The sequence below is a fragment of the Suricata suricatta genome, chromosome 9 (assembly GCF_006229205.1).
Source record: "Suricata suricatta isolate VVHF042 chromosome 9, meerkat_22Aug2017_6uvM2_HiC, whole genome shotgun sequence".
In the NCBI taxonomy this organism is placed as follows: Eukaryota; Metazoa; Chordata; class Mammalia; order Carnivora; family Herpestidae; genus Suricata; species Suricata suricatta.
This window is the reverse complement of record NC_043708.1, coordinates 83675794-83692819: the sequence shown is the minus strand read 5'-3', so window position 1 is coordinate 83692819 and position 17026 is coordinate 83675794. Positions and strand designations below refer to the sequence as shown.

The following is a 17026-nucleotide window of genomic DNA, read 5'->3' as shown; positions in this document are numbered from 1 at the left end:
GGTAGGGGTGGTTATGTTTAATTGAAGTTGCTTTTACAGCACCAAAGACTTAATCATCCATTTTCTACATAAAAAGTAGCTACTTTTTTGCATGGACCTCAAGTATACTGTAGTATAGAGGTGGAATTTAAGGAAAGGTATTAAGCAGGCTGTGTTTTAGCTTATGGGCAAGTGATAAATTATATCATGTATCTTGAATGTATCATAGATAAGCTGCTATATTACAATTGCCACTTCAGATAGCTGTGAAATTAGGTGATTAACTAGTTGGTACCTAACCTAATTTCTGTATAAGTCTAATTACATGAAAAAGAAGTGGGGGTTTTGATTTTTTACTTTGCTTTTCTGTTTGGAGTATCATTGTAACTACTGTATTGTAAATGATGGAAAATAACTGCATATGTTAAAAAAATAAATTGTATAAAAAAAAAAATAAATAAAACTTTAAAAAAATGATTTTGGGCATCACTTTTTGCTCTGGCATCCAGATCAAGCTCACTTATCTTTGCAAAGCTATCTAAACAAACAAACAAAAAAAAAATAGCTTGAAAAAAAAAAGGAGGGCATTTGTTGGGATAAGCATTGGCTGTTATATTATATATGTAAGTAATGAATTACTAAATTATATTCCTGAAATCCTTATTACATTATATGTTAACTAACTTGGATTTAAAATTTAAAAACAGGGGGGCTAGGCAAGATGGCAGAGAAGTAGAGAACACTGTTCCCTCCGCCTGCCCGCAACCATCAAATTGAGAAGAATTAAAAGCCAAAACTTTCTGATCTCTGAGAACGGAGGTGTGCGCACTGACCCCTTATTGATAACAGCCTCATGGATGCCTGAGTGAGTGCAAACTGGGACCAGAGATTTTGGGGGAGGGAACGCCAGCTCAAAGGGGAGCCAGGAAAGAGAGTGCCCAGAAATTTGACGCCAGGCCCACAGAGAGCCGTGTCCAGAGGCAGCACAGCACTGCACGCGCGGGGGGGCTGTGCAGGTTGGCACAGAACCGTGGAGGGCTATGTGCAAACCAGTCATGAAGGGCTGTGCCGGTCATGAAGGGCTGTGCAGAACCGGCCATACAGGATGCTGTGTGCGAACTAGCCATGCAGGGCAGTGCAGAGCCAAGGGGAAGAGAAGGAGAAACTGAAACAAGACCTCAGCCGGAGGCAGAGAGACAAACTTTCCATTTGTAGCCGCTGGGCACAGGGAGAGAAATCCGTCCCCCTCAGCAGGCTTGTTCTCCCATGGGCCGGGCAGCCCCCAGACCTCAGGTGGAGCCAGGGAAGGGCTGGCTCCCCAGTTTCATATGCAGTCCCGGCCAGAGAGCCGCCCGACTGCCAGAGATCATTTTGACAGTGGCAGAAGCATTAAAGTGTGTGGACTAGGATTTAGAAACCTGGTAGAACTTGGAAAACCTAAACAATTTAACCCGCCCGTGGCATGGGGAGGTTGGACTCTCAAGAGAGTGGCTGGCAACACATGGTCTGAGGCAGGCTTGCTGCGCTGCTATTCTCCCTGCATCCACTAAGGCGGGACCTCAGAGACCAATCCCTGAGACCCGACCCACCTACATCGAACGATGCCCATCTGCACTGGAGAGGTGGATTCTTCTTTTCTTACTACTTTTACTTTTTTCATTTTTTTTCTTTCCTTATTACTTTTATTTTTTAATTTTTATATTTTCCCTTGTTTTCTCTTTTCTATTTTCCTATTTCCTCCTTTTCTCCCTTTCCCCCCTGGAGTCTGGGAAAGACCAACATTTACGCACTGCTGTGATTAGATCAACTCTTTCCATCCAGATATTTTTCTCTTATCTCATTCTTACCTCTCCCCTCTGCAGGTTTTATGCTCTCAGTCTGTCCTTTATCTTTGGCTGTCTCTGTCCCCCCAGTTTTTTCTCTTGTTCTCCTTTCCTGCCTCTCTTTTCTTTCCACTCCTTTTATTCCTTTCACATTTGGTTTGCTTGTTTACTTGATCTGTCAGTGTATTTGCATGCTTGTGTTCCCTGTGTGTCTGTCTGTTTTCCTTTTCAGGGCTACCTCAAGAAACAAGCCAAAGCACACATGGTGGAAAGCCCCAAATATCACTGAGTAAGGAAATATATTAATTACAGGCATAAAAAGAGAAACTGAGAGACACCATTAAAGGGACATCTCCTGAAATGACAAGCCCTGGACAGTCTAAGAGCCTCCTTTAATAGAGCAATACTAACAGGTGTAGAGTGCATAACAACCTTTTCAAACTGACAAGAGAGAGAAAGCTAACCAAAATGAGGAAACTAAAGAACTCTCCTCTCAAGAAATTCCAGGAAGAAATCACAGCCACAGAACTACGCAAAACAGACTTAAACAACATAACTGAACAAGAATTTAGAACAACTGTCATAAAATTAACCACTAGGCTTGAAAAAAACATCAAAGAAACTATTGATAGACAGACAAAGGACCTTCAAAAGGCTATAAATGAGGTGAATAATAAAATGGAGACTGTCAATGCACCAAATGAAGCAGCAGAGAGAATAGAGGAATTAGAAGACACAGTTATAGCAAAAGGGGAAGCTGAGAAAAAGAGAGAGAAATTGGTACAGGAGCACAAAAGGAGAATTAGAGATCCGAGCGATACAATCAAATGGAACAATATCCATATCAGAGGAGTTCCTGAAGAGGCAGAAAGAGAAAATGGTCCTGAAGGGGTACTTAAGCAAATTATCGATGAAAATTTCTCCAATCTGGGGTAAGAGAAAGACATTGAAATTCAAGAGGCATATCAAACTCCCTTAAGGCATAATCTGAACTGACCTTCGGCAGGACATATCATAGTGAAACTGGCAAAATATAAAGATAAAGAGAAAATTTTGAAAGCAGCTAGGGATAAAAGGGCCCTAACATACAAAGGGAAACCTATCAGAGTGGTTACAGAGCTATCTACTGAAACTTGGCAGGCCTGAAAGGAATGGCAGGAAATCTTCAATGTGATAAACAGGAAAAATATGCAACCAAGAATCCTTTATCCAGCGAGCCTGTCATTCAAAATAGGAGAGATAAAGGTGTACGCAAATAAACAAAAATTAAGAGAATTCATCACCACCAAACCAGCCCTACAAGAAATCCTAAGAGGGACTCTATGAGAGAAAAGTAACAAGGAATATAAGATACCAGAGACATCAATACAAACATGAACTCTACAGAGAACATTTTTCAATAATAACACTGAATGTAAATGGACTGAACGCTCCAATCAAATGACACAGAGTAGCAAAATGGATAAAAAAACAAAATCCATCTATTTGCTGTCTACAAGAGATTCACCTTAGACCTGAAGACACCTTTAGGTTGAAAGTAAGGGGATAAAGAAATATCTACCATGTGACTGGATGTCAAAAGAAAGCTGGAGTCGCCATACTTATATTGGATAAACTAGACTTTAAAGTAAAGGCAGTAACAAAAGATGAAGAAGGACATTATATAATAATTACAGGGTCTCTCCATCAGAAAGAGCTGACAATTATAAACATCTATGTGCTTAATTCGGCATCACCCAAATACATAAAACAATTAATTGCAAACAGAAACAATCTCATCGTTAAGAATGTGCTAATTGCAGGGGACTTTAATACTCCACTTACAACAATGGATAGGTCAACCAGACAGAAATTCACTAAAGAAACAATGGACCTGAACGGCACACTGGAACAGATGGAATTAAATATTTAGAACTCTGCATCCTGAAGCGAGGGAATTCACTTTCTTCTCAAGTGTACATGGCAGATTCTCCAAGACTGATCACATACTGGGTCATAAAACAGCCCTCCATAAATACAAACGAATTGAGATCATACCATGCATACTTTCAGATCACAATGCTATGAAACTTGAAATCAACCACAGGGAAAAGTCTGGAAAACCTCCAAAAATGTGGAGGTTAAAAACCACCATACTGAAGAATGATTGGGTGAATCAGGCAATTATAGAGGAAATTAAAAAATATAGGGAAACAAATGAAAATGAAAATACAACAATCCAAACCCTCTGGTATGCAGCAAAGGCAGTCCTAAGAGGAAAGCTTATTGAAATCCAGGCATATTTCAACAAACTACAAAAAGCGCAAACTCAAAATCTAACAGAACACCTTAAGGAAACTAGAAAGAGCACAGCAAGAGCACCTCAAACCCAGCAGAAGAAGAAAAATAATAAAGATCAGGGCAGAAACACACATTATAGAATCCAAAAAAGCAGTTAAAAAAAATCAATAAAACCAAGAGTTGGTTTTTTGAAAAAATAAACAAAATTGATAAACCTCTAGGAGGGCTCCTCAGAAAGAAAAGAGAGAACACCCAAATAGACAAAATCATGAATGAAAATGGATCTATTACAACTGATCCCTCAAATATAAGTAATCATCAGAGATTACTATGAAAAATTATATGCCAAACTGGACAACCTAGAAGAAATGGACAAATTCCTAAACACACATATACTACCAAAATTCATATGAGAAGAGATAGAAAATCTGAACAGATCCATAACCAGTGAGGATATCAAATCAAGTATCAAAAATCTCCCAATGAATAAAAGCCCAGGGCCAGATGGAGTTCTACCAGACATTTAAAGCAGAGTTAACACCCATCCTTCTCAAGTTATTCCAAAAAAATAGAAATGGAAGGAAGACTTCTGGACTCCTTCTACGAAGCAAATATCACCTTGATTCCTAAACCAGAGACACAACAAAAAAAGAGAACTACAGGCCAATATCCTTAATGAATATGGATGCAAAAATACTCAGCAAGATAGTAGCAAATTGAATTCAACAGCACATAAAAAGAAGTATCCATCATGATCAAGTGGGATTCATTCCTGGATTATAGGGCTCATTCAATATTCACAAATCCATCAACGTGATACATCACATTAACAAAAGAAAAGATAGAAGTCATATGATCCTGTTGATAGATGCAGAAAAAGCATTTGAAAAAATACAACACCCCTTCTTAATAAAAACCCTTGAGAAATCGGGATAGAAGGAACTTACTTAAACATTATTAAAGCAATTTATGAAAAGCCCACAGCTAATATCATCCTCAATGGGGAAAAACTGAGAGCTTTCGCACTGAGATCAGGAACATGACAGGGATATCCAGTCTCACCACTGTTGTTTAACATAGTGCTGGGAGTCCTAGCATCAGCAATCAGACAACAAAAGGAACTAGAAGGCATCAGAATTGGCAAAGATGAAGTCAAACTTTCACTTTTCGCAGATGACATGATATTCTGCATGGAAAACTCAATAAACTCCACCAGAAGCCTTCTAGAACTGATCCATGAATTCAGCAGTCTCAGTGTACAAAATCAATGTACAGAAATCAGTTGCATTTTTATACACCAAAAATGAAGCAACAGAAAGAGAAATCAAGAAACAGATCCCACTCACAATTGCATGAAAAACCAAAAAATACCTAGGAATAAACCTAAACAAAGATGTAAAAGACCTGTATGATGAAAACTATAGAAAGTTTATGAAAGAAATTGAAGAAGCCAGAAAGAAATGGAAAAACATTCCATGCTCATGGATCGGAAGAATAAACATTGCTAAAATGTCACTATTACCCAAAGCAATCTACACATTCCATGCAATCCCCATCAAAATTGCACCAGCATTCTTCTCAAAGCTAGAACAAATTATCTTAAAATTCGTATGGAACCACAAAAACCCCAAAGAGCCAAAGTAATATGGAAGAAGAAAACCAAAACGGGAGGCATCACAATCCCAGACTTTAGCGTTTACTACAAAGCTGTTATCATCAAGTCAGTATGGTATTGACACGAAAACAGACACATAGACCAATGGAATTGAAAAGAGAGCCCACAACTGGACCCACAAGTGTATGGCCAATTAATCTTTGACAAAGCAGGAAAGAGTACCCAATGGAAAAAAGACAGCCTCTTTAGCAGGTGGTGCTGGGAGAACTGGACAGCAACATGCAGAAGAATGAAACTAGACCACTTGCTTACACCATTCACAGAAATAAACTCATAATGGATAAAGAACCTGAATGTGAGACAGGAAACCATCAAAACCCTAGAGGAGAAAGCAGGAAATAGCCTCCTTGACCTCAATCGCAGCAATTTCCTACTCAACACATCCCCAAAGGCAAGGGAATCAAGAACAAAAATGAATTACTGGCACCTCATCAAGATAAAAAGCTTCTGCACCTTTTCAATTTGCATTGACATACCTGCTGAGATTTTGATTGGAATTAATATGAATCTAAATATTAACTGTTGAGAGTTAACATTTCTCCATTTATTTAAGTCTTCTTTAATTTTCCTCATCAGCATTTTATAATTTTCAATGTAGAGGGGAGGTTTTACACTGCTTTTGTTAGGCTTCTTTCTGGGGATTTGCTGCTTTTTCATGGTATTACAATTGATATTTTTTGTATATCATTTCAATTTTTGTTAGTAGCATATAGCAATGATGTCTGTATAATGCTCATATTAAGAGATCTTGCTGAATTTTTTTATTCTAATGGTTTATAGATTCTTTGGGGTTTTCTTTGTATATATACAATCATGTCATCTATAAATAAAGACAGTTTCTTTCTTTATAAAAAAAAAAAGATAAAAAGCTTCTGCACTACAAAGGAAACAATCAAAAAACCTAATAGGCAACTAACAGAATGGGAAAAGATAGTTGCAAATGGCATATCGGATAAAGGGCTACTATCCAAAATCTACAAGGAATCCACCAAACTCCATACCTGAAAACGAATAATCCAGTGAAGAAATGGGCAGAAGATATGAACAGACACTTCTCCAAAGAGGACATCCAGATGGCAAACAGGCACATGAAACAATGCTCAGCATCACTCATTATCAGGGAAATACAAATCAAAACCACACTGAGATACACCACCTCACACCAGTCAGTCTGGCTAAAATGAACAAATCAAGAGACTATAGATGCTGGCGAGGATGTGGAGAAATGGGCACCCTCCTACACTGTTGGTGGCAATGTAAACTGGTACAACCACTCTGGAAAACAGTGTGGAGGTTCCTCAAAAAACTATCACTAGAACTCCCCTATGACCCAGCAATAGCACTGCTAGGGATATACCCAAGGGATGCAGAAGTGCTGATGCCTAGGGGCACATGTACCCCAATGTTCGTGGTGGCAATTTCAACAATAGCCAAATCATAGAAAGAGCCTAAACGTCCATCACCTGATGAATGAATCAAGAAGATGTGGTATATATATATATACATATATATATATATATATATATATATATATATATATATATATACATACACATACAATGGAATACTACATGGCAATGAGAAAAAATGAAATCTGGCCATTTGTAGCAAAATGGATGGACCTAGAGGGAGTCATGCTAAGTGAAATTAAGTCAGGCAGAGAAGGACAGATACCATATGTTTTCACTCATAGGTCTAACAGGAGAAACCTAATAGGAGACCATGGGAATGGGAAAGCGAGGGGAAAGAGCTGGGGAGAGGGAGTGAGGCAAATCATGAGAGACTTCTGAATGCTGAGAACAAACTGAGGGCTGAAGAGGGAGGGGGGAAGGGGAAGGGGTGGTGATGGTCATGGAGAGGGGCATTTGTGGGGAAGAGCACTGGGTGTTATATGGAAACCAACTTGGTAATAAACTATTAATTAAAAAATAAGCTATTAATTAAAAAATAAAATAGAAGTTAATGAATGGAGGAAAATATGCCATGCTAACACAAATCAAAAGCAGAAGTTATCAAAAGCTATATTAATTTCAGACAAAGCAGACTCCAATCTTTTTTTTAATGTTTATTTAATTATTTTTGAGAGAGAGAGCACATGCACAGAGGTCACAGAGAGACGGAGACAGAGGATCTGAAGCAGGCTCTGAGCTGTTAGTACAGAGCCCATTGGAGAGCTCAAACTCATGAACCACAAGATCATGACCTAAGCCGAAGTCAGATGCTTAACAGACTGAGCCACCCAAGTGCTCCAGGACAGAGCAGACTTTAAAGCAAAGAAAGTTATCAGGCATAAAGAAGGGCATATTTACATAATGATAAAAAGGGCAATTCTCCAAGCTAACATAACATAATGCACATAACAACAGAGCATCAAACTATGTAATAGAACTGCAAAAAGAAATAGGTAACTTGGGGCACCTAGGTGGCTCAGTTGGTTAATCGTCTGACTCTCGATTTTGGCTCAGGTCATGATCTCACAGTGTGTGAGATCAAGCCCTGCTCAGCCTCCATGCTCACAGCATGGAGTCTGCTTAGGATTCTCTCTCACCTCTCTCTCTGCCCCTCTTTCACTTGCATGCATACATGCAGACACACACACTCTCTCTGCTTCTCAAAATAAATAAATTTAAACAAACAAACAAACAAAAAGAAATAGATAATTCTACTCTTAGTTGTTGGAGACTTCAACACTCCTTATCAGAAATGGTGAGATCTAGCAGGCAGCAAGTCAGCAAGGGCATAGTTGAACTCAACACACCATCCATCACCTAAACATAATCAAATCTATAGACTCGTTCATTCAAAAACAGAATACACATTTTTCTCAAGCTCAGATGGAACATTCACCAATGTAGACCACAGTCTATATAAGATATAGTATCTATAAGATACACCTTAACAAATTAAATAGATATCATTTTTTTAAAAAAGAAGAAAAAAATCATACATTTGCTCTCAGAACACAATGGAATTAAACTAGAAATCAGTAAGAGAAAGATATCTGGAAAATCCCAAAATACATAGAGATTAAAACACACTTCTAAATAACACATAGGTCAAAGGAGAAATCTGAAGAGAACATAAAAATATTTTTTACTACATGAAAATGAAAACATCACCTAACAAAATTTGTGGGATGCAGGGAAAGCAGTTCTTAGAGAGAAATTTGTAACACTTATTAGGAAAGAAGGTAAAAAATTCAATCATCTAAGTTTCCAACTCAAGAAACTAGAAAAAGAACAAATTAATCGAAAGTAAGCAAAGGAAAAGAAATAATAAAAGTTGAGCAGACCAATAAAATTAAAAACAAGAAATCAGCAGAGGGGGAAATTAAATCAACAAAACCAAAGCCAGTTCTTTCAAAAGACCAATAAAATCAAGAAGCCTTTAGCTAAATTAACTATGAAAAAAAACTGTATCATTATCAGAAATGAAAGCTCGATCTCACTACAGATCCTATGGACATTAAGAAGATAATAAAGGAATAATATGAAAAACTCTATGCCCACATATTTGATAACCTAGATGAAATGGACAATTCCTTGAAAGACACAACTGCTAAACTTACAATCTGAATTAGAAATAGATAATCTGAACATTAAAGAATTTCAATCAATAATAATCTTCCAAAGCAGAAAGCACAATGCTGACATGGGTTCACTGATGTATTCTACCTAACATTTAAGAAGGAAATTGTACCAATTCTCTACAATTTCTTTTAGAGGACAGAAGTAGAGGGGCGCCTGAGTGGCACAGTTGGTTAAGTGTTTGGCTACTGATCTAGGTTCGGGTCATGATATCACAGTTTCTGAGTTCAAGCCCCACATAGGGTTCTGCACTGATGGAGTAGTGGAGCCTGCTTGGCATTCTGTCTCTCCTTCTCTCTGCCTCTCCTCTGTGCATACACTTTCTCTCAAAATAAATAGGTAAAACTTAAAAATAGAGGATATAAGTAAAGAGAATTCTATCCACCTCATTCTATGAGATCAGCATTACCCTAACACCAAAACCAAAAACATAATAAAACAGAAAAAATACAGACCAATATCTCTAATGAGCAGATGCAAAACCCACAATAAAATATTAGTGAATTGAAACCAACAATGTATAAAAAGTATTATACACCACAACCAAGTGGGATATACCTCAGGTATGCAAAGACTAGCTCAACAATTAAAAATCACTTAATGTAATTACTGAAAATCATTCACTGCAATCCATCATATCAACAGGCTAAAAAAGCAAATCCATATGATCCTATGAACAAAGGCAGAATATGCATTTGACTAAATATAACACATTTCTTAATTAATGATTAAAAAAAAAGCTCTCAGTAGAGAACTTTCTCAACTTGAAAAAGAGTATCTACAGGGTTGGTCGCAATCGAGTCGTTGGCTTGGCCTGACGTGGATGTGTGGTCTTGCTGTGCCTACTCTTCGAGCCACATCGCTCCCGCCCGCCCACAGGATGGCTCACAAGCATATCTATTACTCAGACAAATACTTCAATACGCACTACAGGTACTGGCATGTCATGTTACTCAGAGAACTTTCCAAACAAGTACCAAAACCCCATCTGATGTCTGAAGAAGAGTGGAGGAGACTTAGTGTCCAACAGAGTCTAGGCTGGGTTCACTACATGGTTCATGAGCCAGAACCACATAGTCTTCTCTTTAGACGACCTCTTCCAAAAGAGGAACAAAAATGAAGTCTATCCGGTTATCACTGATTAAACCTTTTTCAAATTTAATGTATATGTGTATATAAGGTAGTATTCAGTGAATACTTGAAAAGTGCACAAATCATTCATCCAGGCCTGTGCATAAGCTGTATTCTTCACGCAACAGAGCTCAGTTATATGCAACTGCAAGTAGGTTATTGTAAGCTGTTCAAGATAATATTTTTCTAATCAATTTTTCTCTTAATATAAGTGCCTGTTTGACTTTGCCTGTTATTTTTGTTAAATAAAATTTGAATGGTGCATTTAAAAAGAAAGAGATTATCTACAAAAAACCTACAGCTAATGTCATACTTAAATGGTGAGAAATGCCAAGCTTTCCCACCAAGGTCAGGTATAGGCAAGGATGTCCTCCTCTTTTACCATTCCTTTTCAACACTATGCTGGAAGTTCTAGCTAATGCAATAAAACAAGAAAAGGAAATAAATGGAATTCAGATTTGGAAGAGAAAAACAAAACTATATTTGTTCAAAGGTTTCAAGGTTGGAGGCACCTGGATGGCTCAGTCCGTTAAGCCATTTCGGCTCAGGTCATAAATCTTACCATTCATGGGTTTGAGCCCTGCATTGGGCTAAGTCTTGATGGTGTGGAGCCTGCTTGGAATTCTCTCTCTCTCTCTCTCTCTTTCTCTCTCTCTCTCTCTCTCTCTCACTAGCTCGCTTGCTCTCAGAATAAATAAAAAAACTTTGAAGGGAAAATTCCATAGAAAAAAATAAAAGAAAATAGAGTTCCCACGTTGGTGAACACATCGATATGCTGGCAGAGTGGCACGTTTAGAGAGGACATGGAAGCTTCCTGCCATTTCCCCATGCCTTGCCCTGTGCATCATTTTCTTTAGCTGTTCCAAGTTATATCCTTTTATAATAAACTAGTAATCTATTAAGTAAAAAAAAAATAACTATTTGCTCACAGATGACATGATAGTCTATGTGGAAAATTCTAAAGAATGAACAAAAAAGCACCTGGAACTAATAAGGGATTATAGCAAGGTTGTAGGATACAAGGTTAATATATAAAAGTCAATTTCTGGGGCGCCTGGGTGGTTCAGTTGGTTAAGTGTCCGGCTTTAGCTCGGGTCATGATCTCACAGTTCGTGGGTTTGAGCCCCGTGTCACGCTCTGTGTTGACAGCTAGCTCAGAGCCTGGAACCTGTCTTCAGATTCTGTGTCTCCTTCTCTCTCTGACCCTCCTCTCCTCGTGCTGTCTCTCTCTGTCTCTCAAAAATAAATAAAAAACATTAAAAAAAATTTTTTAAAAAGGTCAATTTCTTCCCTCTAAGCCAACAATAAACAAATGAAATTTGAAGTTAAAAATACAGTATCATGTACATTAGTACCCATACAATGAAATACTTAGGTTTAAATCTAACAAAATAAAACCAATCAATCAAACAAAATATTTCCAAGAACTATATGAAATACATTACAGAACTCTGATGAACAAAATCAAAGAACTAAATAATTTTTTATGATAAGTAGGCTCCATACCAAATATAGGGCTCAAACTCACAACCCTGAGATCAAGAGTCATATCTTCTATCACCTGAGCCAGGCAATCAACTCTCAAAGAACTAAATAAATGGAGAGATAGTCCATGAAAGACTCATTGTCAAAATGTCAGTTCTTTCCAACTTAATCCATAAATTCAATGCAATCTCAATCAAAATCCCAGCAAGTTAGGGGAGCCTGGGTGGCTCAGGCAGTTAAGTGTCTGATTCTTGCTTTCAGCTCAGGTTTGATCTCATGGTTCAAGGGTTAGAGCCCTATTCAGGCTCTGTGCTGACAGCACAAAGCCTGCTTGGGATTCGCTCTCGCTTTCTCTCTCTCTCTCTCTCCTCTCTCCTCTCTCTCTCCTCTCTCTGCCCTTACCCCTACTTCCCTGCCAAATAAATAAATAAACATTTTTTTTTTAATCTCAGAATGCCTGGGTGGTTCAGTCAGTTAAGCATCTGATTCTTGATTTCAGCTCAGGTCATCATCTCACACATTGTGGATTTGAGCCCCATATTGGGCTTTGCATCAACAGTGTGGAGTTTGTTTGGGATTCTCTCTCTCTCAAAAATAAACAAACTTAAAGAAACTGTTAAAAAAAAAAATCCCAGTTGGAGGACTGACTGCCCAATGTCAAGACTTACTTAAAAATTGTTTTAACATTTATATACTTTTGAGAGACAGGGACAGAAGGAGCACAAGTTGGGGAGGGACAAAGAGAAAGGGCAATGCAGAATTCAAAGCAGGCTCCACACTCTGAGCTGTCAGCATAGACCCTGACACAGGGCTTGAACTCATGAGTTGTGAAATCAGGACCTGAGCTGAAGTCGCACACTTAACTGACTGAGTCACCCCAAGACTTACTTTAAAGCTATAATTGCCTTTAAAGGTAGTATAGTATTGAAGAATATATAAATCAATGGAACAGAATAGGGAGTCAACTGATCTTAGACAAAGGAGCAAAAACAAGGTAATGGAGCAAAAATAGTCTTTTCAACAAATGGTGCTAGAACAAGCAACCACATGCAAAACAATGAATTTATGCATAGCCTTTACACCCTTTACAAAATTAACTCAAAATGGATCACAAATGTAATGTAAAATGCAGACCTATAAAACTTGTGGAAGACAATAGGAGAGAACCTAGGTGACCCTGGGAATGGCAATGGATTTTCAGATACAACACCAAAGACACAATCCATGAAAGAAAAATTATAAAGTAAATTTCATTAAAATTAAAAACTTCTGCTCTGCAAAAGACATTATCAAGAGAATAGAATGCAAGCCACAGACTAGGAAAAAATTTCTGCAAAAGACACATCTGATAAAGGACTGTTATCCAAAATATGTCAAGAACTCTCAAACTCATCAATAAAAACAAACAACTCTACAGAAAATGGGCCAAAGACCTTAACAGATACCTGACCAAATTAATAAATAGCAATAAGCATATGAAAAGATGCTCTACATCACATCATCAGGGAAATACAAATGAAAACAACAATGAGATACCATAACACACCTATTAGAATGGCCAAAATCCAGAACACTGATACCACCAAATGCTTGTGAGGATGTGGAACAACAGGTTTAAGATTACAGTTTCTGATCTATTACTTATTTTACTATGGTAACCATTTTTTCACATTATGAATAATTCAACAATATATCATGGTGTAGTCACTATAAACCAAATCTTTTACCTTTTGGATTCAGGAGGATGTCTCTTCTTTATCATTTCACGGAGCCTTGCAGCTGACTACAAAATACACAAAACACACATATAAAAATACTACCTTATAAAATATTAAGTATGCTGCTTTATTGACACTAAACTAAGACCTATACAGGAAATAAGATTCCTTAAGATATGATACCTGCTCCTGGTAAGACATGAGACAAATTAGTAATAAGACATGAGGCTATTAATAATAAAGCCAAATAAATAATACTGTCTAAAGTACTGACATTCTGAAACCTTAGACCAGGTTGCTAATGAGTTTACATGATTAAACATTAAACACTTAATTAAATGTACTACTGTGAATTAAAAGGTTTAACTTCTATTATAGGCAATCCTACTTTGATATTTTCTAGAAAAGTGATATTACACTTCTATAAATCAAAACATAATTTCTGTTAACCAAAGTCAAAATCAGAGATACTTTGTCTAAATTTCTAATTTTCAACTTTTAATGGCTTAACAATTTAGTCCCTATTTTAAGTCACCCACCCTTCCTTCAAGATACAAACAAATACTAAATATTTGGGAATGTATAATCAGAGAATTCAAATAATAATTTAATAAAGCTAAGAGCTTGGTATCTTTTGGAGGAAAATGTCACACACCCTTCAAACCCTTCTAAAGAGCTATTCTCCAGGTACCTGGGTGGCTCAGTTGGTTAAGCATCCAACTTTGGCTCAGATCATGATCTCACGGTTCATAGGTTTGAGCCCCACATCGGTCTCTGCACTGACAGCTCAGAGCCTGGAGTCTGCGTCAGATTCTGTCTCCCTCTCTCTCTGCCCCTCCCGTTTGCACTCTATCTCTGTCTCTCAATATAAATAAATAAATGTATAAAAAATTCTTAATAAAAAATAATAATAAAGAGCTATTCTCTCATACATCAAAGTTTTATCCCCAGTGTGAAGACACAAAGTAAATTATACATTTACTTATGATGATTATAAAACATTAGCAGACATCTGCCCTCTTATCCTTAAAGCTCACTATATACAGGGGCACCTGGGTGGCTCAGTTGGTTAAATCCTCAGCTCTTGATTTCAGCTCAGGTCATGATGTCACCATTCATGGGATCAAGCCCCCTGTTGGACTCTGCGGCAGTCTCTCTCTCTCTGCCCCTCCACTATTGGTGCTCTCTCTCAAAATAAATAAATAAAACTTAAAAAAAAAAACCCTCACTATACAAAGCATATTTCCACTATTCTTAAGGATTTTAAAAACAGAAAAAGCTTGTCCTTTCACTCCCATACCACACATCCCTCAACTCATTCCTCCTACTTTTCCCTTATCCTTTAGGTAAAGCAACCACTCAGAACACACCATTTCTATGAATCCAAGACAACCATTCATAAGACAACATTATTTTATGTACCAACAAAAGTGGGGGTGAGGGGGAAGCTGCCAGTATTAGTTTCCAGATACCAATTTCAAAATATTAAAAGTTTTTTTAAAAGTCTTCCAATCAATAAAATATGGTAACCTCTTCCTATTAAGTGCAAAACTTACTCCTAATTTTACCCTCCCTTATCTGACACTATGAAACCTGATACTACCAGTATTTTATTGACCAACTGGCAAAAGGAATGGAATCTTGCTTTTAATTAGAAATTCTAGGGGTGCCTGGGTGGCTCAGTCAGTTAAGCATCCAACTTTGGCTTGAGTCATCATCTATCTCATGGTTCATGGGTTTGAGCTCTATGTTGGACTCTGTGCTAACAGCTTGGAGCCTGGAGCCTGCTTCAGATTATATGTCTCCCTCTCTCTCTCTCTCTCTCAAAAATAAAATAAAACATTAAAAAAATTTTAAATCAAAAAAAGACACAAACCGCAGACAACTGAAGTGAAGCAAAAAAGTTTGCATTTTCTGATATGTTCTTCAGTCTCTTCCTTTCATATGGTGACAATCCTGAAAATTCATCCTGTGAAATTCCACAAAAAAAAATTTTGTTACTTTGCATGATCCATAGCAAAAGCACCTGACAAAACTAGGTGTTGATTTCTCAAATGTATACTTTCCTTCAAGTTGTTTCTGCTCTATTCATTCCATGCTGTCTCACCAAATGGCACATACTCTTTGCTGCACTGGATATTTAGTATAAGAGTTTGAATTTGGTATAATCACAAGATATCTGCATGGCTTCTCAATTATATAACAAGTGATATATCAAAAGTCAAGTAGTATAACCTAATAGCAAATTGTTTCCTACTGGTCATTAATTGTACTACTACTCAAAGTTAACTTTTTATTAAACAAAACAAGAAAATACTCAGTAGCAGAAAATTTTAAATTCACTGAAAGAGTTAAAGAAATTTAGAAAAAAAAGAACAACAACAAATGAGATTGACACATGGGAAGGAAAGACAAGAAAAAATTAAGCTTGGAGATCTATTTCCAACTAATAGATATGGGGAAAAAGAGAGGAGCAGAAAAAATGAAGGAGAAAATTATTAGAGAAATAATATAAGCAAGTTTCTCAAAACTAAAGACATGAGTTTCCAAATTAAAAGGACCCAATGAGAATGCAGCATAACAAATGAAAAAAGATCAAAACCTATATACATTATCACAAAATTTCTTAACACTTGAGATAAGTGAGATTTTAAAAAGTTTAAAAAAAGATCACACAAGAATCAGAATGACACTAACTTCCCAATATCGAGGGGAGCTGGAAGATAATGGAAAAGGAAAGTGTGTTTAAAATTTTATTAAAAAATTCTTTTCAACTTAAAATTCTAAATCCAATTAATCAAATGTACAGCATGAAGACTTTTTTAAAGACATGTAAACTACCTCCCATACACTTTTTCTCAGAAAGCTACTATAAGCAGCATTTCACCAAAATGAAAGAGTAAACCAAAACAAAACAAAACAAAACAACCCAAAACAGGATCCAGGTGCAGAAGTTCCAGTAGAGGAGCGATAAAAGATTTAAAAAAAATTCAAAGGAAAATGGTAAAAGACTAAAAAAGGGTTAAAGTGTCCAGAATGAAGTAGGAAGATGGAAGGCCCCAACAAATGTTCCATGAGATTTAAAAAAAAAAAATACACACACACACACACACACACACACACACACACACACACACACACGAAGCCATTAGAATTCTTTGTTTCAACTCTGGTAGAGCTTGGGCTGTACCTAATAAGGATAAGAGAAGGGAAAGGAGTGTGTAGGCACATGTGCATAAGGTGTAGCGTGAATGAAACAAGTCTTCAACTTCCATGTTAAGTCAATGGTAACATGGAGTGAATAAAAACTAAAACGGCTGAGAGTGCAATTTGTCTATTGGGCAGCAG

The 17026-nt window shown here is 37.1% G+C and overlaps 1 protein-coding gene and 1 pseudogene across 1 annotated transcript in view; one reads left to right on the top strand and one right to left on the bottom strand.

Annotated features, from left to right (window-relative positions):
• The window catches only part of WDR76 (WD repeat domain 76), a 75030-nt gene that overhangs the window by 47272 nt on the left and 10732 nt on the right, over positions 1 to 17026 (bottom strand). The window contains exons 3-4 of the mRNA XM_029951355.1: positions 15555 to 15647; positions 13688 to 13743 (exon numbers count right to left, since the gene is read on the bottom strand). Of these exons, the coding sequence (XP_029807215.1) occupies positions 13688 to 13743; positions 15555 to 15647 (149 nt within the window). The remainder of the gene's footprint in view (positions 1 to 13687; positions 13744 to 15554; positions 15648 to 17026) is intronic.
• LOC115301465 lies at positions 10225 to 10464 on the top strand (annotated as a pseudogene).